At 51.5% G+C, this 25,273-nt stretch overlaps 1 protein-coding gene across 5 annotated transcripts in view; it reads right to left on the bottom strand.

The window, feature by feature from the left end:
* Positions 1–799: 799 nt before the first annotated feature.
* The window catches only part of CRACR2A (calcium release activated channel regulator 2A), a 160,082-nt gene continuing 135,608 nt past the window's right edge, over positions 800–25,273 (bottom strand). For all 5 annotated transcript variants that reach the window (XM_005207223.5, XM_010805625.4, XM_002687891.7 and 2 more), the window contains 5 exons: positions 22,560–22,641; positions 22,334–22,448; positions 12,954–13,055; positions 10,254–10,330; positions 800–8,457 (listed from right to left, as the gene is read on the bottom strand). In XM_005207223.5, coding sequence (XP_005207280.1) covers positions 8,373–8,457; positions 10,254–10,330; positions 12,954–13,055; positions 22,334–22,448; positions 22,560–22,641 — 461 coding nt within the window. In that variant the 3' untranslated portion in view covers positions 800–8,372. The remainder of the gene's footprint in view (positions 8,458–10,253; positions 10,331–12,953; positions 13,056–22,333; positions 22,449–22,559; positions 22,642–25,273) is intronic.

The raw sequence follows: 25,273 nt of genomic DNA, 5'->3' as shown, positions 1-25,273 counted from the left end.
TGAAAGTGGAAGTGTTAGTCACTCAGTCGTGTCTGACTCTTTGAGAATGCATGGATTGTAGCCCACCAGGCTCCTCTGTCCATGGGATTCTCCAGGCAAGAATACTGGAGTGGGTACTCATTCTCTTCTCCAGGAAATCTTCCCAATCCAGGGATTGAACCCAGGTCTCCTGCATTGCAGGCGGATTCTTTACCATCTGAGCCACCATCAAGGAACCTCAAAATTTAACCCATAAATCTCTGCAAAGCCAAAATATTTCTTGGTGCTAAGTGAACATATTCCATGCTGTAAGAATGCATATTTCCTGATGTGACAAAATTCCAGGAAAGACAAAAGACTTTGCCATTCATTTTTTCTGTCATTCAACAAACTCTGGCCCCTATTTTGGGGCCAGGTTATGCCTACTGTTGGGATTTGGGGTATGGGAATACCCTTATCCCAGGAGCTATCTCCAGAGGGAGAAGTCAAACTCCTAAAAAGAAGGGTGTGCTCGGGTGGGCAAGGGCAACGAGGCTGGCAGAGTGGGCTGGGGTGGGGTTGGCTCCAGGTCCTTGGGGGAGGGGAGCTGGGATCATTGTCATGGTGTTTTTATAACATACTAATATACAGTCGAGAGTTTCTAGGTCTTTCCTCCCCTTGGAGCCCTGACACTCAAGGGCTGTCAGCAAGCTTCTTCCCTCTCCTGATCCCCCATCTCCTGACACAGCCTGAAACAAACATCATGTGTCTTAGAGCCTTGGTGGTTGGCACTGGAGAGAACCAAGATTTCACCCATTCATGGAACATAAACGTTTGTGAAAGAGGTTGTTCAAAAAATGTATCGCAGAAAAATATACATAATGTACATTTACAGTTTTAACCATCTTCAAATGTACAATCCCGAAGCGTTGATTAGCACATCCACAGCAGTACATGCAGCCATCCTTCCCTACCCTCCAAGGCCAGAACTTGGGGCTCATCGCAGAGTGCAAGTGTTTCATAAACCATGCCGGTGAAGATGGTTCTATCTGGAGTGTGGTATTAATATCTAAAATCTTAAATCCACCCATCCACCCAACCAGTGTCTGTTGCATGCCAGTTTCTAATAAATACAAAAGGGACTGAGACCTGAGCCCTGCAGGTAGTGTGGAGGGGGGAGCCTGGAGTCTGGATTCCGCTCCCAGTCCACCGTCCACGGAGGGCGGGAAGACACAGAGAGTTCTGTTCTGGGACGGCATCTCTAGCTTGGAGATATGTAGGGTTTCCTTATTCTATTTGCCCAGAGACACAAGCAATGCTCTTACCCGAGACCCCAGCTTCTCCCAGTTACCCAGGCATGTGAGATTTCTCTCTTTCCTATTGTGTTTTGTTCTGATCTCTTCACGAGAGACAGAGGTAATAACTAACATTTGTCTGGAACTTTTTGGTTGACTAAGCACTGTCCCCAAGAGTTCTCTTTTGACCCGTCCATGCCCGGTGAGTGTAGCTGGGCAGAGAGAACTCTTTTACAGCCTGGGAAGCTGGGGCTCAGAGCAGCAAGTGGGTCCAGATTCTGCCCACGGCCACACACACATCTGCAGGTCCGCACTCTGCACAGGTCTTTAGAGAAAGTGTTTGGGAGGGGACTGTCTGGGTGAAGGTGGCTGGTTCCACACAAGGAAAGAAGAGGGCCAGCAGGGAAGCATCTTTTAATGCTCAGAGGCACAAAGCCCAAGTCAAATTGAGCTGTCGAGCTGCCTGTGGGTCATGGATGACTGCCAGCGGGAGCCGGGGCAGCTCAGGGCAATGAGATGGACGCTCTGATGGGCCGCACAGAGACTGAAAGGCAATCAGACCTCGGCAGCTGGAACGCTCCTGGACACTTTGTTTTAAAGCTGGAAGCAGCTCCTCACTGGAACTAGCAGGCACACCCATGGGTCTACCAGGCCACAAGGGTCCAGGTGACCAGCCGAGTGACCCACCAGGTGCTCGTGATGCTCTGCTCTCAGCTGGGTCTTTAGGCAAACGCTGCTGGCCAGTGTACCCAACATGAGGCCACAGAGATGGATGTTTATGCCCTTACTCTGTATAAATAAACACCACACAGTAATTTTACAGAGCAGCCTGGCAACCCTTGGCCAAATGTCGCACCAGCACCCCCATCTTCTGCCCTTGACCTCATGCTACATGTGCTCATCAAACTCCAGTTCCATGGTCACATGATCCAAACTCATTATGAGTCCCCTTGAGTACCACACTTTAATTCTTTTCGAGTCAAAAAAGATTCCATTCTCTCTGTCCATGTTCTTTGGGCATTTTTGATTAGCAGTGCAGAGTTTTTATGTGTATTATTTATTGTTATAGGTCAGATGGATCCAGTCATAATTCATTATAACAGCACAGGCCTCACTGGTCCTAGGAGTCCTTATACTTTGAGCAGTGGACTTTCCTGGTGCTGTGACAAGAACCTGCAAAGACCACTTCTGAATCAGAGCCAAAGCGCTGATGAAGTCCAGCCCCCTGAGGGGGTCAGTCCTTGAACCTGACGCAGTCCTGCCCATGGATGATAAGCAGCCCAGCCTATTCCAACACTGCTCAGTTTCCACATTGACTTCAGGTCCTCTGCTGAGCACCATATGGCTTCCCAAACCCCATCACTTCCAGGAGGTTCTTCCTATGTAGGGCACTTAGATTAAGTGGCTGCCCTGCATTGTGTGAAGGGTGGAGTTATAATGTTCTTTGTTATTGCCACGGCTGAGGATCAGTATGTCTATTAATAGAAATATTAATAGGAAGTGGGGAGGTTTAGAAAGCTCCCATATCCTGCCAACATCACCATTTCCTCCCCACCGACACACACCCCACAATGAGGAGGGAGGGAATAGCTCATAACTATGGATTTTGGCTGAGTTGGTTGGAATTTGAAGAGCCACTTTCTGTCCCCCAGACTATGGGAAGACAACATGGCAGGACACCTAGGGCCTGTCAGCAACAGGCCACCTACGTCTTGGGTTTTATATGCTTATGTACTGTGATTTCATGATTTGGAAGTAATTAAACTACTTTTTAAATAAGCTTCTGATTTGCAATCTTCCCACACCTGTCCTTTGGGAGTGAAGCTTTGTGGAATGTCTGGATTCCTGGAAGGAAGGGGACAAATATCTGAGGACCCCTGGTCTCTCTTCACTTCCCCAAGGAACTGAACACTTCCTTGAGCATCTCATCTCCATCAGGGTGGCCAGAAGCTCCAGGTGGAGGGGAGGGCTTCTCAGATCCAAACAGCTTCTGATGTTAAGGTCCTCTTCCAATCCAGAAGAGAAGAAAGACCCTGTGCAGGAGGTTCAGGGTGGGGCTAAGGGATGAGGCCAGAGTCCTGGTTATGTTGGGTGAAGTGCAGGAAGGCAGCAGGAGCTGGCAAGCAGGGCTCGACCTGTGCACAGGGCAGATGGCTACCACTGAGAGGTCTTTGAAACTGTCAATCAGCTATCTAAAACATGTTCAAAGACCTACAGGAAGCCATGTCTAAATAACTGAAGGGAAGCATGAGAATAATATCTCACCAAATAGAGAGTATCAATAAAAGACATAAATTATAAAAAAAGAAGCAATCAGAAATTGTGGAGTTGATGAGGACAATAATAAAATTCACTAAAAGTACAGTGAAAAATTGACTAGAGGGTCCTGATAGCACATCTGAGCAGGCAGAAGAAAGAATTAGTGGGCTTGAAGACAAGGCAATTGAGATTATCTGGTCCTAGGAACACAACTTTAAAAAAATAAAGAAAAATGAACAGAACCTCAGAAACCTGTGAGACACCATAAAGCATGCCAATATATGTATAACAGGGCCCTAGAAGGAAGGGAGGGGGTAGAGGGGCAGAAAGACTATTTAAAGAAATAATAACCAAAAACTCCCCAAACTTGTTGAAAGCCATTAATTTATACATTCAAGAAACTCAGCCCAACTGCAAGTAGGATAAACTCAAAGGGGTCTATTGCTAGACCCATAAGAATCAAACTATTGAAAGACAAAGAGCTTTGAAAGCAGCAACAAACAAGCCACTCACCACATACAAATGATCCTTAATCAGATGAACAGCTGGCTTCTCATCAGAAACCATGGTGGCCAGAAACATCGGGATGGTAAAGTCAAAGTAGTGACAGGGAAGAAACACCGTCAATCAAAGGTTCTATATCTGGTCAAACTATCTTTTAAAAGTGAAGGATAAATCAGACATTTCTGGATAAACAAAATTGAGAGTGTATCTGTAGCAGACTTGCCCTACAAAAACTACTACAGAAATAAAGGACACTAAATAGCAACTTCAATCAACATGAAAAAGTAACGAGCACTGGTAAAAACAAATTACATAAGTAAAGATGATATAAACATATTTTTCATTTGTAACTCCTTTTTTCTGACTTAAAAGGCAACTGCATAAAACAATAAATAAACATCTATGTTGATGGGCATAAAATGTATAAAGATGTAATTTATAATAATAACAACAAAAAGGAGGGTGGAATGGAATTATATAGGAATAAATTTTTTATACTCTTGGAATTAAGTCATTATTAATCCAAACTGTAACAAATTGAGATATTAATGGTGACCCTCGGGGCAACCACCAAGAAAACAAATAAATTACACATTGTAGATAAAATTACAAGAGAATTACAGTTGTACACTAGAAAATAACTAACACAAAGGAAGGCAGTAGTGGAGGAATACAGGGACAAAAAAGACACGTGAAATACAGAAACGGCAAAATGGCTGACGTAAATCATACTTTACCCATCACATTAAATATAAACAGATTAAACTCTCCAGTTAAAAGGCAGAGATTGGAAGAAAAGGAAACGTGACTCCATCTACATGCTGTCTACGAGAGACCCACTTTAGGTTCAAGGACACAAACAGGCTGAAGGTAAAAGGACAGAGAAGATATGCCATTCAGGAGATGTATCCACCAAAAGGGCCCGAGTGGCCACACGAACATCAGACAAAACAGTCTCTAGGGCAAAAATCGTGAGTAAAGACAAAGAAGCACATTTTATGATGATAGAGGGTCCAACCATCAGGAAGACAAAACAATTATAAACATACAGGAACTTAGAGCCCGAAAGTACATGAAGCAAACTGATCTTTAGGAGGAGAACAGGAGAAGCAGCGCTGTCTTAAATATTTGACCCCATAAACCATTATGGTGCTTAATAGTCTGCTAGGGATTTATTCCTTTGGGTTAAAGTATGCCTTTCTTAGAGTTCTTTGTTAAAATACAGATACGGCCCTGAACACCACGGGCATGAACACCTTAGCTGAAACTGTTTTAAGATCCTTTGGAGTAGGGCCTGCTACTGACAGAAACAAAGGGTTGAGCCGTCTATGATGGAGGATGCAGGTGTGGCCTGGAGCAGACCTGGGCGAGGGGAGGCTGGAGGGGCGTCCAAGATTGGGCAGAGGTATGAACACTGGGGAAAGAGCAGTACAGGGTAGAGGAGAGGCGGGAGAGAGCCAGGAGGAACAGAAAAGACCCCAAAGGGGAAATGAGTGCTGGACAAGGAGCAAAGCCACCAGGGTGTTGGTTTGGTGCTGGAGTTCGTGGCCAGAGGCAGCAGCAGACCCGGGAGAGGTCCAAGCAGTCAGAATGGGAGCGGCCAGCATGAGGCCAGAGATGGTGATAAGCACAGGGCATCCCTGGGTAGGCACTGGGAGCACAGGGCATCCCTGGGCAGGCACTGGGAGCCTAGGGCATCCCTGGGCAGGCACTGGGAGCACCATGGCAGGGAGGGAATGTGGTGGGATGCGGTCTGAGTAGAAAACCAGGAAGCCCCCAGGACAAAGATGGGCAGAGCCAGGAGGTCACACCAGACACGAGCTCAGAGTCGAGCAAAGAACCGGACAAGCAGAAACAAAAACAAGGAGGTGTCTGGGAGGCGCCCAGTGACGGGAAGACGCTTAGTGTTGGCTGGTGCTGAATCTGAAACCGAAGCGAGGCAAATGTTCTGGGCAGAAACTCGAGCTTGACAGTGACAGTAGCCCCTGCTTGTCAGCACCTAAGTGTTCCAGGCACGTCACACATGCTGCCTCCCACCGTATCCGAAGCATTCCTAGAGGTCCACGTGGAAACCTCCTGTCCACAGACACATAGGAAACCTGCTTCAGTGACTTGCTCAGAGCTATTCCTGCTGCAAGGGGCTAGAGCTGGGAGGCTTTGCTGCCACCCTGTGCTAGGCTCTGGGCCGGGCTGGTGTCCAACAGTCTTGCTTTAAAGGAATAGTGGGGTAGGGGGCAACTGAGATCCGGGGGCACGGAAGTTCTCAGAGTCTCTACAAAGTCCCCATACATCATGTTTTCTCAGCTGGGCGTGGAGAAGGGAGCCGCAGAAGCCTGACCACCTTCCTGCCCCTCTCTCTGCCTGGATCCTTGAGGGCTGGTGAGGATTCACCCCATGGGCTGAAAGCCCAGGCACTAGGGTTATCCCACCCTACTTGAAACCCAAGCTAGGGACAAGGGGCTGCAGATAAAGGCACACACACAGACACACAGACACGTCACATACAGACACTGCTGGTGACCATCTCACTAGTGAGACACTGGCAGTACCCTCTCTTAGGGAAAGGACCTCCTGTGAGTCCCCCACACTGGGGCTGGGGGCCAGAGCCCATCAGATGATGAACACAAGCCCTCTGAGCAGGAAGAGCCCCCCAGAGACCTAATGTTACTGATGCCACGGAGGCCCAGGAGGGAGCAGGAATGCTCAAGGTCCTGGGTCCCTCCTGGCATTCAGTGCTGGCTCTTGTCACCCACCCTCCAGGGGCTCCCAGGTGCCTACAAAGGTGGACGAGAGAGAAAGCCTGAACAAAGGAAGCTGGCGCTTGCCTGTGGCCTGTGGTCTCTGACCCTCTGGCCGATCTGGGCAGGAGGCCATAGGCACACCCTTGGGAGCTCTTGGCCAGTGACTGCCCCCTACCCTGCCCAGCTGGCTGTGTGCAGCTTTCTTGAATCATCTTCTTGGTGGTTTGCAGACTCTTTCTGTCCCCTCCCTTCCTGCATGCCCCAACAGCATGTGGACATCACCCACTCTCCTATGTGGGGCCGGGGTCTAGCCCTAGAATGGTCAGCAGCAGTGATGTTTATTATCTTTGCTTCCAAGTTTCCACTCAGGGTGAGAGTGCCCTTGCCAGCCTCAGATGCTAGTCAGTGATGCTGGAGCACTGCCAAGGGGTGGGACCTCAGAACCCAACGGAACGGACCACACACCAGCCCAGATCAGTGTCCTTCTTCAAGTGCCCTGTTCAGGGGCTGTCACAGGGGTGCCAAAGCTGGCAGCTACCCTTTGCTCACTGCTCAGAACCCCCCAAATGTCAACATCACAGCCACACTTGAAAAAAATATAGCTTTCTAGAAAAGTAAAATAAAATGAAGTCAGTAACTACAGACCCGATGTTGGGCCTCCTGCCTGCCTGTCAATCTACCCCAATAATCATCAGGTACAATTCTTGAAGAGCTATTTTGAGAAACATTCAGAAAATGGCTTTTACATGGCTCTATGTACCTTGCTGATAACCTCAGACACGGTCACTCTGTTTAGCAGCAGCTGGTTTTGTTGCCCAGGTTTTCTTTTCATCTCCTCGCTGAAGTTAAGCAGTTGGTCAGCCCACTCCCTGACCCCAGCGTACATTTATCACCCAGAGTCCACCCTGAGGAGTCGGGGGAGCAGGTGGGCGGTGGGGAAGAAGGCTGTGGCTTTTGTAAGGCGCAGCTCCAAAGAACCCACAGGGATAAACACAGAGGCCAGGCGGCTGCTGAGAAAGGAGGGGCCCTGAAGCTGGGGAAGGAGCAGGTCCCCTGGGGGTGAGGGTGGAACAGGAAGCAGGTATCTCAGTTTGATGGACTCAGCACCCACGGGCACCTCAAGGCCAATGAAGCACATGCCAAGGGTGTCCACTGGCATCCAGAGAACAGGCTCTGAGGCTGGACTGATCACCCAGCATTGCCCAGTCCCGTGTCTTTGACCTACAGGAAGCTGCCAGTCTGCCCTGCACAGTTGCCATGGCAACCTCAGTGCCAGGCTCCTAAGGGCAGGGTGGGGAGAAGGGAGGTGGAGAAGGCACGGGGTGGCTTTTCTGGAAAAGCCCATCTGTCCGTTCCCCCAGGAAACCAAGCTGGGGGAGAAGGAAGGATGGTAGCGACATCTGGGTCCAGACAGAGAAGAGAGGGAGACCCCGAGACACCCAGAGAGCAGCTGTCCTTGGGGCTGTGCTTTCCTTCCACAGTGGAGGGGGGCCCATCGCCGATGGAGACTAAGGCCCACTGGGTCTTGGCGGGGGCATCTGCGCAGGAGCCCGTGTGCAGGAGGCAGGGCGGCCCCGTGGCCTCAGGTCCCGGCGGAAGCCCTGCGAGGCGCATATCAGCCGCAGCAGGCTTTCTTCTTGGCAGGGCGGTCAACCTGAATGGTGTCTTCCCTCACTGTGTCTTCTTGCTCCTTGAGGATCCTAGGGGAGGGGAAGGTGGAGGGTCAGCAGCAGAGGAGCTGCTGGGACAGACCCAGCCTCCCAAGAGCATCAGAGACAGTGTTCCAAGTCTCCCCTGGGCCGGGCACAGGTGCACAACAGTGATTTGTAAAGCTAGAGTTGTAATCAGTATGGATCTTTCACAACACCTCCTCCAGGCAGCCTCCCCTGATGCTCTGGATAATGTAAGTGCCCCTGGTAGCACTTGGGTCCTTCCTCTGTTACAGTCCCATCGCTGCTTCTTAGCAGAGAGTGAGACGCTGATGACAGAGACTGTATCCTTTGTCTCTGTGTCTCTGAAGCTTATCATAGTACCCAGCAACCCAGCAGAGGCTCAAACATTATATTTATTGGTTATTAACTTTATGGAGTGGAGAAGGAAATGGCAATCCACTCCAGTACTATTGCCTGGAAAATCCCTTGGACAGAGGAACCTGGTAGGCTACAGTCCATGGGGTTGCAAAGAGTCGGACACGACTGAGCAAGGGCTTCCCATGTGGCCAGAGCTCCAGATTAACTATGAGAGGTGAAGGATCAAAAATAGTGTCAGGGATCTTATCCCTGCTTTATATTCTCCAAGAACTTTCACCGGAAGCATCTCTACCGATTTTCACATAAGAGCAGAGAAGGTAGGATGGATGTTCCCATGTTGGAGGCAAAACCCTGGCAGGCAGGGCAACTTGCCCTGGGAATCAGTGGCAGAGAAAAGCCTAGAGTTTTCCCCACAAATCTCTAGGTCTTTCATATCTCCACAATGTCTCCAGTGCACCAAATAAGTTGTTCTGTGCTCTTAATTATTAAAAAAAAAAAAATATATATATATATATCTTTTAGATGCTCCAGAATGAATACTCAGCATGACATAAGCACTAAGCAGTGTCTGCTGGGTGGGTTGATGGATGGGGATGGGTGGATGGACAAATGGATGGCTGGATGGAGGGAGGGAGGGATGGATGGATGGACAAATGGATGGATGGATGGAGGAAGGGAGGGATGGATGGATGGGTGGAGGGAGGGATGGACGGATGGATGGGGGGTGGATGGACAGATGGATGGATGGAGAGATGAAGAGATGAATGGATGGATGGATGGGTTGATGGATGGGTGGGTGGGTAGATGGAGGGAGGGAGGGATGGATGGATGGACGGATGGATAGGGGGTAGAGGGATGAAGAGATGGATGGCTGGATGGATGGAGGGATGGAGTGAGGGATGAAGAGATGGACAGAGCAATGGATGGATGCCTAGATAGATGAATGAGTGAATGCCCAAGGATTGAGACTGGGGCCTGTGTGGTCCTGTCTCCTTAGCCTTGGTGTAGGTAGAGGCTCACAGCACCAGTCCTTTGAGCGCTGTCTTCTAGGGTACCTCTGTGTCCCCCATCGCAGCCCCTCTCCTTGGCTCCCCTCCCCCTCCAACAGGAGTCCACAGTATAAGCCAGCTGGCTGCCAACTAATCCTTGGTAAAACATTAGGCAGCATTGAAGGGCCTCTGATCTGACCTTTCCCAAAGCATTTGCATTTAAAAAGAGGATCTCTGGGAAATGGCTGGCAGCCGTTAAGACTCTGAAGACAAAGACTGCGGTGGGGGTGGGCGGGGTGGCGATGGGGGCGGGTGACAGGCAAGGAGGCTCTCTTTTTGTCATGGTGTTTCAGAGGTCTGTTCCTGACCCTGGGGTCCCACACAAAGGCCTAGGGCTCCAGTCCCTCTACCCAGATGGCTCAGACAGACAGAGGGGGTTTAGGACACAGAGACACCAGCTAAGTAGCGTCTCATTACCTGGCCAGATGGAGCACAGGCTCTTCCGTGTTGTGACCAGAATAGGCGCTGCATTCGTAGAAGATCAGGTCGTGTTCCTGGAATCAGAGGACAGAGGGCATGAAGAAGAGTTGTGGGGAGGGGTGGGATGGAGGGAGCCTTGGGTCGGGGGAGAATGCCCGTCTACACCTGCCACACCTTCACTTCCTCGCGAGCCCTCCCTACTCTGTACCAGGCTGAGTTCTGTCCCTCGGGCTCCCTGACGGATGCAGGTTCCGGAACCATCTCCCAGAGGAGCCATAAGAACTTTAAAACAACACAACCTATGCCGCTGCCTTAGTGCTTCACGCTTTCTGGAATTGCTGTCTGGGGTGTACGGGCTGCTTTTTCTTCTCACACAGCCTGCAATGCAGGCCAAGACTCAGACAGAGGCCAGGGTGGGTGACATCCTTCCTGCTTTACAGGCAGGGAAACTGAGGCTCGAGAGGGTACAAATGGTGGGTGAGCCTGTTCAGGTCTCCGCCGGGCTCCCAGCCGCTCGCTTTCCCTGGCACACGGGCACAGTTATTAATAATTCACATACCAGCTAACGCACACTCCGGCTGCCTGTGCTGTTGGCCCTGGGGTACAGGACCCTGGGGCCCCAGGACAACTGTCCGTCACCTCACCAGGCAGAGGGTGGACTGTAAGTGTGGGGACAGGGGGTTTGGCCAAGGCTCATTCTATTCCATTTATCACTCCCATTAACAGGCTTCCTGCTTTGTTAATGATAATGCTAATGGCATCTGGCAGGAGCCCTGGAGGCTGCCACCCTGGGGGACAGGCAGCTGGGTGCAGATGCGTCCATAGCCACAGATCAGGAGGCCCCAAGAATGCTGGTCCAGCTCTGTCCTCTGCCTTCGCCTGGTCTGGTCCCTGCACACCTCTGTCCTGACTCCCCTTCAGTCCATGGAAGGATGAAGGCTCCATGGTGGGGGTGGGGGGAGCACATAGACCTGGAACTGGAAGACACGATTTGCCCCTTAGCTTCAAGTCCCGACCCCACCACTGAGGACAGGTAATGACGGAACAGATCACTTAACTTCTCCCGGCCTTCTCTTTTTTGCACTTACAGAAGGAAAGAAAGAAAAAGAAAATGGAATGATAAAAATACAGATCTGCAGTTCCTTAATCAAACTCCTTGGATCCAGGTTATTTCGAAATCCAGAATTTTTGTTTTAGAAAGATAATAGTGTTAGTTGCTCAGTTGTGTTTAACTCTTTGCGACCCCATGGACTGTAACCTCTGTCCAAAGCATTCTCCAGGCAAGAATACTGCAGTGAGTTGCCATTCCTTTCTCCAGGGGATCTTCCAGACCCAGGGATGAAACCTGGGTCTCCCGCACTGCAGGCAGATTCTTTACCATCTGAGCCACCAGGAAAACCCAGAAATAAGGACAAGAAAGATAATACTTGTCCATAATATATATTACATAATAGCCTCTGTGGATATACAACAGCACCCTATAATCAAATATATTACTATTTCTTCAATGAAGCATTTGAATATTCAAAGTGAAGTAAACAAAAACCATAAAAAGTCCCAACTGCAGTCCTGGTCAGGTTCTTCTGACAAATGAAATGCAAAAAAACCTTTGTGTTTGGAGCTCTTTGGACCTGGAATTGCGGATGTGGCCCAGGGACATGCAGCTGCCCGCTGACCACACAGCTGCCGGACCTTCCTCCTCCTCCTCCTCCCGTGAATCTCACCCCTGTGCCTGCCTGCCCAGCCCCAGAGGCTGTAAGTCCCTGTCTCGAGCAAGCACACCAAGATTTATGGAATCCTGGTGCTGCAGAGCACTAGCTCACAGACACACGGTTCCTAGAATCTGCTCCAAGGGAAAGCAGGCTGCCAAGAGCGAGCGTGGTTTGTGTTGCTGCCTGATTTCCTTCAAGCCACATTGGTCCTCCGCTTGGGCGAGGGGGCTGGTGCTTATTTTAATGGTTGGCTTTGCAGGGCCTGCCCTGAGTTTGTCTGGAGTCTGCAGCTTGGAGGCTCAGTCTTGGTGGGAAAGAGGAATGCTCTAACAGGAAGAACACTCTCCAAGGAAGAGCACATGGCCTGGCGGGGAGTGAGCGTGTCATCTGTGAAGGCGACCAAGTCAAGAAACATGGATGGATGGAACTCAAGGATCGCCTGGGGGACTGAAATAAGGAACCTCCTCCTAGCGGACAGTTTGGGCTTCCCCGATGGCTTTTAGGTAAAAAATCTGCCTGTGTCTCCTGCACTGCAGGCAGATTCAGGAGACGAAGGCAGACTGGGGTTCGATCCCTGGGTCGGGAAGATCTCCTGGAGGAGGAAATGGCAACTCATTCCAGTGTTCTTGCCTGGAGAATCCCATGGACAGAGGAGCATGGTGGCTACAGTCCACGGGGTCATGAGGCGGACATGGCTGAATGCGTGCACAGCTGCAGCCTCTGAAGATTAATAATTCTGAGTTTCAAGGAAGAGGATTTGGGAAATGCCCCACACCCAAGGCAAGTCTGTCTTGCAACCTTGGTTCTCTGCAGAAAGTTCCACATGCACAGCAGCTGGACTGCCCCCCGATGCCAGGACACCATCCGGCCCGCTTGCTTCCTTCCCAGGGGCCTCCCCAAGAAGGATCCCAGCCCGGCTCTGGGCACATGCATGACCCCCCTGGGGTCCCTCCCCATCCAGAGAGATGGGATGCTCGCCCCTCACCTTGGCCAGCTGCTCCCCCAGGCCTCGCGGCACTTCCCGCTCTTTCTCATTGTCAATTTTGTTGGCCAGCAGAAGAACAGGAATGCGGTCTCCCACAGCTTCCTGTGGAAAAGATAATCCCCAACTGAGAGATACATCTTTAAGGAGAACCTGGAAGGGCAGGTGAAAACACTGGCTGCAAAGACTCAAACTGGCTTGCAAACTCTCTGCTGCCACAGAGGTTGGGTGATAAGACAGTCAGCCCAGAGCGGAGAGGGGACCTCAGTCTTTCAGAGCCTTAGTTTGCTGGGCTTCTGTGAGTGCCTGAGGCTGCCTCTGATGCCTCCCAGTCCTCTGTGCAGGGACCCCCCTCCTCCAGCCTGCTCCTCGGGTCCTAGCTGGAGTAGAACGAGGGCACAGCTGATGCTGATAAAATAAGGGTCTGTACACAGTCCCCACGGGCATTCCCAAGTGACCAGATTTGGTCGACATGACCAAATGAACAAGGAGTTACTGTGATGGGCTTAGGAGGTGGTCCAGGGACTATGCTGCCAGCAGTGGCACCTCCGGGGACCTTGAACTTGGCACATTGCTCCTCTAAGGATGGGTCCGGGTCCAACTCATGGTCCTGGGCCCACAGTGCCCAATACATGGCTGTCGTGTGCTTTCCTGGAGGTCACCCCACAGGGATCCCTGTCCTGGGTACCCTGGCTCTGAAGAAGTCCCAATCAGGAAGAATGGGGGCTGGAGCACCCACAGTTCATGGGCCAAAATAACAGGTTAATTCGAGGGCTCAACCCTACTTACTCCTCCAGCAGCTGTGATGTATCAGCTGGGGACTTGCACCCCAGGATCCCTGCACTCCAGGGTCTCTGCACACTGGGGTGTCTGCACTCCAGGGTCCCTGCATCCCAGGTTCCCTACACTCCCAAGCTCTTTGCACCCCAGGTCCCTGCACCCTGGGATCCCTGCCGTCCAGGGTCCTTGCTCCCCAGGGTTCTTACACCCCAGGTTCCCTGCACCCAAGAGTTCCTGCACCCCAAGGGCCCAAGACACACAGAGACTGAGTCAATGTGGTAATGTTCACATTCACTCAGGTTGTTATTTTTGTTCTGTGAGATATTTAATTAGGGGCTTTTCATCATAATTTGGTAACAACTAGTTATTCACTGCAGCTCTGTGTTTCACAAAGTAGAGAGAGCCGTGGGATTCCAGAAGTCAGCCAGTGGTTACAGCGTCACCAACAGTTCAGCTGCCTTACCCTAGACCCGGTCAAGCAAATGTCCACGGTCCCTCCAACAGGACTCCTACAGAAGTTTAAATGTCATCACATTTGAAATGAAGCCTCCCTGGTTCCTCAGTGTACACATTCCTTTTTATTGAAGTTCAGTAGTGAAAAAATTCTCATTGATTAAATGAGAACGTTAGAGCTCAGAGAATCCAAAATAACATCCAGTAAAGTCAGTGTTATGAAGACCCATCCTTTAGTATATGGATCACCTTTCTCAAATCTTTGGCTCTAAGTTCTTATTTCCAATGACCTCTGCTACTTTGCTGCTGCTGCTGCTAAGTCGCTTCAGTCGTGTCCAATTCTGTGTGACCCCATAGTCGGCAGTCCACCAGGCTCCCCCGTCTCTGGGATTCTCCAGGCAAGAACACTGGAGTGGGGTGCCACTTCCTTCTCCAAAGCATGAAAGTGAAAAGTGAAAGGGAAGTTGCTCAGTCGTGTCCAACTCTTCGCGACCCCATGGACTGCAGCCCACCAGGCTCCTCTGTCCACGGGATTTTCCAGGCAAGAGTACTGGAGTGGGGTGCCATTTCTTTCTCCAGGGGAGCTTCCCCACCCAGGGACTGAACCCGGGTCTCCTGCATTGGCAGGCGGGTTCTTTACCACTGAGCCACCTGAGAAGCTCCTCTGCTATCTACTGTGTCATTAACCAGAACTCTCTGAAGGCAGTATTTCTGCATATCCATGGTGGGACGAATGATGACTCGAGGCACTCCGGGATCTTACAGTGTCCTCCGAGACATCGGAAGTAGGTTGACTTGTGCACATGTTGGTGTGTGTGCTGGGCAGGCTCTGCCACATTCCAGGTATCTGTGTGTAAGAAATGCTCATGGCTGCATGCAGGGTCCACCAGACTCCCTCTTAACCAGACTTCAGGGACCAGCAATGCCCCCCAGTCTCACCTGTTTTGTCCCACAGAAACTCTTGCAAACAGTTTTTCACAGAAAAGGAACAAAAGAGGAAGAAGCAGGAAAACGAGCCGAAAGCCTTGTTGTTTGGAGCACATGTGAGAGATATTTGTAGATGGGTGTGTGAGAAATGACTTAAGGCTGCTGGGATTTCTCGATGTGGAAACTCTGTGAAAATAAGAGCATCAGACTTGAAATCGCACGGTGGGATTCTAGCCTGGAGTCTGATATTGTTACTGGAAATGGCTGGTTCTTCTCCCTGGGTCCTGAATGACCAAACGGGATGAGGTAGGAACAGGCAGCCTAGCACTTGTACCACGAGCAGCAGAGCTGCCCCTGAAAAAGGAAAGTGGCCTTCTTTCCTAAAACGATTCCTGGCTGAAAAATAAAAATAAAGATGAAAGAGTTTAGAAGGAGCAGGAGAAAAAAAAAAAAAAAGCCCAGGCCCCAGCTGGAGTGGTGGTTTCTGCTCTTTGCAGTGTTCTCCTCCTACACAAACTCTCTGGCCCCTCGCTTCTCCTCCGTGGGCCCTGTGATGTAGGAGAACTAGGCCTATCTCCAAAGATGCGGCAAAAAATAAGTCAGAACATACGTAAGGCCACGGCCCGTGCTACCCATCATGGGCAGCCAGGTGTCCTCACTCCGCCCTAGATCCGTCTCCAACATGGGAGGAGCTGGGGCTGGGCTGGGGTCTCAAGGCCCTCTCTGACTTGAACCTCAACACTTGAGCCCTCTGCCTACACTTTATGTCATTCACCTACCTAACTAGCTGTCGGCCTGTCCGTCCACTGCTTGAACAAAGATGCTCCTAATGACCCATCAGATGAAGTGATACTTTCTTTTGAAAGTCCGAGGAGCACCTCCTTCGGTGCCTAAGTCTGCAGCCACTCAATGTCTGTGGATGTTTCTATAGATGTTGGTAAGGTCACATGGGGCTTCCCTAGCAGCTCAGACGGTAAAGAATCTGCCTGCAATGCAGGAGACGCAGGTTTGATCCCTGGGTCGGGAAGATCCCCTGCAGGAGGGCATGGCAACCCACTCCAGTATTGTTGCCTGGTGAATTCCGTGGACAGGGGAGCCTGGTGAGTTGGAATCCATGGGGTCGCAAAGAGTTGGATACAACTGAGCGACTGTCAATTTCACTTTCACAAAGTCACGAGGGCACCCCAGGTTGGAGGGAAGGAGTGGCCAGCTGGGCACAGTCTCTGGGCAGGCCCTCCAGGCCCTGTCCAGTTCTGCTGCAGCTCTCATGGGACCGCTCCCTCCTCTCTCCCCTCTCTACTCCCTGAGCTGGGAGGTGGGTTTCAGTGCTGGTGTCTATCCTCCCACTGTCCTCAGAAGCCTCTTTCCACCTTCCACCATTCAGTTACTTTTCTCTAAACTTGAACTTCTTGGAAGACAGACTTGTTGAAATTCAAATATTCTCCATCTCTGACTTTAACTTACAGGAACTGTCAACTTGGAGCAAGCTTAGGACATGCAGCTGTTGCATTTGGTTGGTAGCTATGTGTGTGTGTGAGAGAGAGAGAGAGACAGTGTGTGTGTGTGAGTGTGTGTGTGTGTGTTAATACCTATTTGCTGGGAGGCAAGGAAAAGCACTTAGCCAGGCAAGTGCTGTATTTCTCCAGAGGCAGGAAAAAAAAATCTTAACACATTAAAGCGCGCAGTTATGCTAAGAACAAAAAAATGACTGCAAAATTATATCTTGGGGGTTTCCATATTTATCCAACCCCCCCACCCCGAAGATGAGTCAAAACAAGATTTATTTGTGTAGTTCGTTCTAAACTGCCAGCACTTTGAGCTCAACTTGGAACATGGGGGAAAAAAATCAAGCTGCTATTTTTGCCAAGTGCTATACATTGTCACCGGCGACAAAGATCACAGAGTGAGAGCCAGCCAGTCGTCCAGGAAGGGAGCGGAGACCTGCAGGGCTATTCTGCTTTGAGGTGGAAGCCGGAAGGGCCAGAAAGAGATGAACGTCTATTTCTCAGAAGCAGGTGTAACCAGAGCCATGTGATGAGGGAGGAGCAGAGTGCAGGAGCAGACCTTAGATTCCAGCCCTGGCTATGCCACCTGACCAGCTGTGGATCCTCTGACAAGTCACTTCTCTCTGCATCTCAGGATTTCTCAGTTATAAGGCAAACAGCCTACGTGACATTAATCTCCATGGTTTTATTCCAGCTCAGATTCACTCACTGGTCTTGCTGGTTCATGATTTGGTTCAGATGCTACTTTCTTGATGCACAGGCTTAATGGGACAGAGTTCTGGGGGTGACAGAAAGATCCAAACAAGAAGTTAGTATGCCAGGACTGTGGGCACTGGGGACCAGCAATCTGGATTCAGGAGAAATATCAGCGTATCTGGCTTGTGTTGTTGTTTTCAGTCGCTAAGTCATGTCCGACTCTTTGTAGCACCATGGACTGTAGCCTGCCAGGCTTCTCTGTCCATGGGATTCTCCAGGCAAGAATACTGGAGTGAGTTGCCATGCCCTCCTCTAGGGGATTTTTTCCACCCAGGGATTGAACACACGTCTCCTGTATTGGCAGGTGGGTTCTTTACCACTGAGTCACCAGGGAAGCCCCACTGGGCTTGTTGTTGGGTCACTAAGTTGTGTCCGACTCTTTTCGACCCCATGAACTGCAGCATACCAAGCTTCCCTGTTCTTCACAATCTCCCGGAGCTTGCTCAAACTCACATCCATTGAGTTGGTGATGCTATCCAACCATCTCATCCTCTGTTGCCCACTTCTCCTCCTGCCCTCAATCTTTTCCAGCATCAGGGTCTTTTCCAATGAGTTGGCTCTTCACATCAGGTGGCCAAAATATTGGAGCTTCAGCTTTAGCATCAGTCCTTCCAGTCAATGTTCAGGGTTGATTAGGATTGACTGGTGTGATCTTCTTCCTCAAGAGTTTTCATTGGGCCTGTACCAAATCCTATTTTCTTGACCTGATTCAGGGACAAAGTTTTCAGATGTCTAGGGTGCTTCACAGTCTAAAAACAGGGTCCTTAGATCCCGTCCAGGTTCTCCTCTAGACTGGACTGGTTAAAGGAGTCCCACGCAGCAGAGATTAGGGTCAGATGGGTCGGGGATGCTGAGGTGGCAGGAAGGTCTAACGGCTGCGATTTCCCATAGGTGCACAGGAAAGGTAAGACGGTGGGAGGATCCTCAGAGTGTGTCTGGGTCCAGCTTTGGCCTCTTCTGCAGGAGGCCTGCGAGCCAGTAAAGGTGGAAGGGGCCTGGGTGGTGGCCAGAACACCTCTTAAGGTGGGGCAGAGGCCCCTTTTCTTCACCCAAGGCGTTTGGGTGGGTGAAGATCCTTCCAGCCCAGCTCCTTCCTCTGGGCTGGAAGGATCACTGGGGTCCTCTAGTCCATATGCTCCATCCTGGCGCCCCCAGACAGTCAGGGCCAGCCCCAGTAGAACATGAGGGCCAGAGCATCCCATCCACTCCTTCACTGAGTGACTGGCCCACATTGTAGAGCCAGGCGGTGGCTGAGTTGAGACGGTGACAAGGTCCAAGTGGAGGTCAGGGAACTGCACTCCTCCCCAGCAGCTGTTCCCGCCCCAGGCAACCTCGTCCAGGAGCCAGGCTTTGCCGTGTATAATCTCAGCCCTTTCCTCTGGTACAGCTTTCAGGTTGAGGGGGGATGGGGTGCTGGGAACAGCTGGCCACCATTCACTTAACAATAAGGCTTCCGAACCCAAAGGCTGTTCTTAAAGCTCCCGCTCCACCCTCCCTCCTCCGGGCGGGGGTGCGGGCTGGCGGAGCGCCATGGAAGTTGGAGCTGCGCCATCAGCACCAATGCTGCTTGTGTTCAGTCCCTCTCCAATCCGAGTAGGTGTCAAGTTTCCATCCATCACCTGACGTCTCTGGTGGCTGGTTGCCAAGGCAGAACAACTTAGCTTTTCAAGAACCTTGAGATCAATTGCATTTCCAATGCCACCGTTCCATGTCCTCAACACACCCCCGCCACCTGACACAGCCTCTGGCACCTGCCCATGAAATCCAGGGCCACCAAATTGGGCCCTCCAGAGTGCCTGGGACACGCTGAGCACACGGGTCACGCCCCTCAAATTCTTGCTGAAGGAGCACAAACGTCTTTGAGAAGGATTTAGAATCTTGCTTCTCAAAGTGGGGTCCCTGGCCCAGCAGCACTGGCTCGTTAGAACTTGCTAGAAATGCAGAATCTGGGGCTCCAGCCCACACCTGCTGACCCAGGATCCGTATTTTAACCCTGTCTCCAGGAGACTATTTATGCACATTAGAGTTTGAGGAGCCACTGGTTTTGGCTGGAAACCATGGCGGCTGAGGATCAAAAGCACCTGGGGGACCTTTGCTGTTGTTTTTGTTCAGATTTCCAGGTTCTGGATCATTCTCTTTGGGAGAGAAGGCCCTGATGTCTGTTTTGATTGAAAGCTCCATAAGTAATCTTCACGTTCATTCAGGTTTGGAATCATCTTTTCAAGTTTACCTGTACCTTCTGCTCAAAGCTAAAGCAGGAGAATGCAAACCACAAATTACACAGAGAAGGCCCGTCCACACATGGGTAATTCTGAGTTAGCCACAGATGGATCTGCCATTTCAGCTTTGCTTCCATGGGGGGCTCTGTTGGGGTGCACGCAGGTGATGCTATCCAGCCCTACCCCGGGCAGGGACAGGCTAATCACACAGTGCTCCACCCAGCTTTGTGCAGAATGACTGAACTCAGCCTTCATGCTGCAACGATGTTGTTTGTCGTTCAGTCACTGAGTCGTGTCTGACTCTCTGCGACCCCATGGACTACAGCATGCCAGGCTCCTCTGTCCTTCACTATCTCCTGGAGTTTGCTCAGATTCATGTCCATTGAGTTGGTGATGCTATCTAACCATCTCATCGCCTGCTGCCTCCTTCTCCTTTTGTTGTCAATCTTTCCCAGCATCAGCCCCTCTGACATTTCTTTACCTCTACCACCACCTCCAAATTCAATCTAATGTGCCACTTCCTGGCTAAATCCCAGGCTCTCTGCAAAACAGGGGCCTTAGAAACCCCAGCTCCTACTAATGCAGAGAGCACACTTCTGTAAATTTCTCTCCAGCCATCCTTGCTAATTCCAGACTACCTGCATTGCCTCTTCCCAGAACTTGCTCTATAACTGCAAGGAATTGGTGCCAGGACCTCTGAGGGCACCAAAACCCATGGATGCTCAAGTCCCTTACTTAAAAAGGTGTAGTACAGTCAGCCCCCTGCCTGGAATCTGAAAGTCCCACATCCTCTAGTTTGGTGTGCACAGAAACCCCACTGTGTGTTTATCAAAATTTTGATGTGGGGTACAATTAAACGTCTGTGGCTGGGGAAAGAACGGGTGACCTTGAAAAGGTCCTGACCTCAATTTCTTCATTTGAGAACCAGATGGCTATATTACATCTGTGGTTTTCAAAGGGAAACCATCTTGCCTAACAAAATCATAGTCAAGACTCCAATGCACAAAACTGAAAGACGGGAAATTCCCTTGCAGTCCAATGGTTCAGACTGAATTTCAAATGCAGGAGACACAGGTTCAATCCCTGTTCGAGGAACTAAGATCCTTCATGCTGTGTGGCATGGCCAAAAACTAAAATAAAAATAAATAAAGCAATCAAAAGAAAAAAATTTAACAATATAGAAGGACTTTGAGGTCGGGGGTAGAGGGTCCAGACTTGTGACCACCACCCTTCCCTGACCATCTCTGGCCATGGGAAAGGTCAGCCTGGTTGCCGGGCTCCAGGGAGGAAAGTTTGAAAACCACCAGGATAGGTAAGCCCTAAAATCTCTCCTTTACCTCTGTGGGGAAGATAAAATCTGCTGATGCCATCAAAAATCAGGTTGTAAATCACAAATTTTAAAGAGGATGCACTTCCATATCACCCCACCATCTGCCTCTACCATCAGCTCTGTGTAGGGCCACTCGCTACATTTCAAAACATACATTTTCTCTATCGTGTTTTAGACACAATCAATTTGAAAAATAATTTGTATCAGGCAAACTTCTGAGAAACCCTGGAATCTCACTTCCATCCCTGTTCCTCATTTTCCTTGGTGACGCCAAAGCAGCGGAAGAACAGGAGAGAAAGCAGTGCCCCATCCAAGTCCAAACTCCAAAAGGAACACATTTTGGGTTCGAGGCAGTACGGGTCTCAGGGCTGAGACATAACGAAATGAACAACGCCAGCATCCTGCCTGCACGGAGACACAGCATCCACACTTGTGTCCAACATCTGGTGAGCACAGAGGAGCCTCTGCCAAGCCCTGGTCACAAAGGCAAAGATGCGTGGAGGGTGGCAGCTCCTTCCTGAACAGCAGTGGACAGTCTGATGAGCAGGTTAGGAGCTGAGCAAGGCCTGTGGGCTTGAAGAGACGGTCGAGCATGAGCTCCGCAAAGAGAGGAAAACTGTCCCTTTAATCCGCTCCTGGAGCCCCCAGGCCCCAGAATAATGCCTGTTAGAGCTCAGAACAAATAAACAAAGCATGGGTCCTGCTGGTGAAAGGAGTGGGACCTCCTATTTGTCTGTATGTGAAAGGACTGGGGTGGGCAGGGCTGTAAAAGAAAACAAGTGACTTGGCACAAGCCCTTGGCCTTGGGACGTCTGCATTCAGGTGGCTGAGGACAGCTTGAGGTGGTTGGGAGCACCAAGGGCCCACAGAGCAGCATGTTGCAAGGACAACGCGGGAAAGCAGAGTCTTAGAGAGAATCCAGAATTCAAGGAGGAGTCCCATCTCTCGAGGGCCCTGCCCAGGGTGACTCAGGACAGCCTGGGACCCTCACATTGCAGATGAGCCTCCCTTTGTGTGAAGGGCTGTGATGAGACCACCAAACACTGAGCAGACCCGACGCCCCCTGGAGCTGGAAAAATACAGGCAGTGGGAAGAGGCCCTGATGACTCTATTTAAACATCCTGGAAAATCGTGCTCCCTCGACACTTGGCACTCCCTCCCCCACTCCTAATCCCACTTTTCAGTCTCAAGGTCCGCATTACTGGCTTCATCTATATTTTACCTGGGTTCCTCTCCCAGCCCCCCCTCACAAGGGCGGAGTCTGATCACACCTCTCAGGTTCACCTATGGGTCCCCAGTAACCAGCCTGATGCCGGGCACTTGGGTGGACGGACGCACGGACGCCTGAACCGGTTTGTTCTGGGAAAAGGTGGGGTCTGAGTCAGGTGTCCTCCCGGGAGGCCAGCCACTCACCTCCACGCTGCTCAGCCACTGCCGCACGTCCAGGAAGGACTGTCTGGCTGTGAGGTCGTACATGACCACGACGCCGTCCGCTTTTCGGAAGAACTGCTGGGTGATGCAGCGATACCTGCGCGAAGCTCCTGGTCAGGTGTGCAGCCTCCTCGGCCGCCAGACCCCGCCCCCGCGGGGAGAGGGCAGGCGGGGTTACCCCGGGGCCGGAGCGGGGGTGGCTCCTCACCTCTCCTGCCCCGCCGTGTCCCACAGCTGCACGGCCACCCGCGAGTCGTCCACTCGCACCGTCTTCACGCGGTAATCGATGCCTGTGGGTGGAGCCGAGCATCACGCCCAATCCAGAAGACGCGCCCCGACCCGTCAGCCCCAGGGACAGCCCTCCCCGCTACAGCTCCTGATCGGTGATGTGGGCATGGACTGAGCACTGGGCAACGAGCCCGGGGACCTGGGCTCTGGTCCTGTCTCAGCCACTGACCAGCTGTGGGACCTCGATCCAACCACTGAACCTCTCTGAACCGCAGGCCCCTCACCGCAGTGTCCCTCTTTAGGGATCAGATGAGCTCATATATGGAAAAGCAATCTAAGGGGAAAAATTATCATTCATGAATTGATTCCCTCATTGTCAAGATGAGGAGACAGAAAGACTGTCCTCAGATTCCTCCCTCCTCCCTTTCTCCTTTTCTTCTTTCCCCCTGAAATCCTTTTCAAAATTTCTATAATAAAATTCAGATATGCTTGGGGGGATGGATCACATGTTCAGACTCCCATGAGTGATACAAAGATAGGTGAAGGGAGGGGGAAGCAGAAAGAGGGGAGCGCTTGACAGTGGCGGGGGCGGGGGTGGCTGGGGCAGAGAGAATAAGGGGCTGGGGAGGGAATCAGAGGCAACATTCCCCCTAGAGTTGGGTCCAGAGTTCCTAATCCCAGCCACCAGTGAAAGTGTTAGTCACTCAGTTGTGTCTGACTCTTTGCGACCCGATGGACTATAGACCACCAGGCTCCTCTGTCTGTGGGATTCTCCAGGTAAGAATACTGGAGTGGATTGCCATTCCCTTCTCCAGGGGAATCTTCCGGATCCAAGGATCAAACCTTGATCTTCCGCATTGGCAGGCAGATTCTTAACCGTCTAAGCCACCAGGGAAGTCCCAGTCCCAGCCATCAAGCCCCTTGTAATCATCCTTCTGAGGCTGTGACCGCCCCCCGACCCCTGGAGTCATAGACCCCAGAGAGAGGCCATGGGGCAGGGAGACACACCATGTGCCCCACAGCAGACTTCAGACAGAGGACCTAAATGCAGGTTCTTTGATAACAAACATTCCTCTACTCCACATCCTGTAAGGGTATTCACAGATGTTCAACCAGTTAAAACACTTTTCCCTCTTAAGGCATCAGTTCTTGAAACCAGCGAGAAACCTCCTCCACCTTCAAAAAGGCCCAGCTTCTGGGGTCCTTACTCTGGAGGGCCCAGGGAGGAACAGTTAGCAGCAGCTGGCCAGAGAGAGACAGACAGATGGACAGGCAGATAAGAGGCAGGTGACAGAAAAGGGCATCCCTGCCACAATGTCCAGGCAAAGGGGCATGAGGGTCCAGGCAGGGCAGGAGAGATGGGAGGGTCGTCAGTTCCTAGGATGTCAGCAGGACCGCAGACACCCTGGGTTCCCAGAAGAGGGTCAGAAAGAGGGTGCCCGCATCTGGGTGAGGAACAGAGGGACGGGTCCCAAAGGTAGAAGGCTTGGCATTCCCAGTTCCCATGTGACAGCCCTCCCTCCTCATGGAGCTCCCCTGTGACATCCACGTGAGGGTTGCCATCTGCATACACACAGGCACCATACATGCGCATGCACACACCTCCATCCCCTCCCCACCATGGAAGGCTGAAGAAGCAGGACATCCTCTTTGCCTGAGCTGGTCAGCAGCCTCACCGAGTTGTAAACCCAGTTCTGAGACTCGTTCCCCTCTTCACAGCAGCACCCTGGGCATGGGGCACCCAGTAGCTTCATTTCACCCAGAGAGTCCAGGACTCAGTGCTCCCATCAGAACAGGTGGGAACCAGACCCAAGGGTATCTCCTTGGCTCAAGCGAACGGGCTTCCCCCACGGGTGCTCCGGGAGACAGAGTAGCTGCCTGCCATCTGATAACAGCTCAGGAGAAAGCCAACCACAGCCGATACCTCCGGGGCCTGGTCTGAAGGCCCTGAGGACCCAAGGATGAGCCTTGTGTTTGGTGGAAAGGTGATGGAGGGCCGGCTGGGTCCCTTGACCTCACTGATGACTGCTCTGCTGGAGCTGGGGAGCTTGTCTTGTAGGGGGCACGTGGACCAGGAGCTTGGGGAGTCCCTGCTGGCCCACAGGGCACTCCTCCCTGCAGCCTCGCCTGCAGGCTGGGAAGAGGATGAACAAGCCCGAGGGGAGTGTGGGGCTGGGAGGACACGGGGCATCAGTGTACAGCAGAAAGGGCCTCACAGAAGGACATGGGACCAGAGGGGTTTCTGAGACCCCTGCACCGGTTCCAACGATCCAGGAGCCCAGACCCTGTGTTCCTGCCTCCGAGCAGCCATGTGACCTTGAGGACTTGATGTCACCCCACTTGGGGAACTTCACTTTCCCCGTCTGTAAGGTAAGGCATGATGGGGGTGTGGGGGAAGTTGGGTGTCCATGACCTTTACGTCCTGCTGCAGCATTCGGTGAACTCTCACAGGTGACCCCCAGACTGCAACCTAAGTGGTTCCTGAATGAGGACTGGACCCCAGGGCCCCTCACCGTGGAGTGTATGTGTGGTAGGATGTGCAGGTCAGAGCTGGGCGATGGACCCCAGGAAGGGCGGCCTTCACCTTTCTAAGCAGTCAGTCTGAGCACACGGGCTTGGGAATGGGGAGAGCCAGCGATGTCATGGACACAAGCTCCCAGAATTTCTCTGTGCACATGAGGAGATGGATGGAAA

The sequence above is a fragment of the Bos taurus genome, chromosome 5, assembly GCF_002263795.3.
Source record: "Bos taurus isolate L1 Dominette 01449 registration number 42190680 breed Hereford chromosome 5, ARS-UCD2.0, whole genome shotgun sequence".
Lineage (NCBI taxonomy): Eukaryota > Metazoa > Chordata > Mammalia > Artiodactyla > Bovidae > Bos > Bos taurus.
The sequence above is the reverse complement of the archived record's forward strand: the minus strand, read 5'-3'. Positions and strand labels throughout refer to the sequence as shown.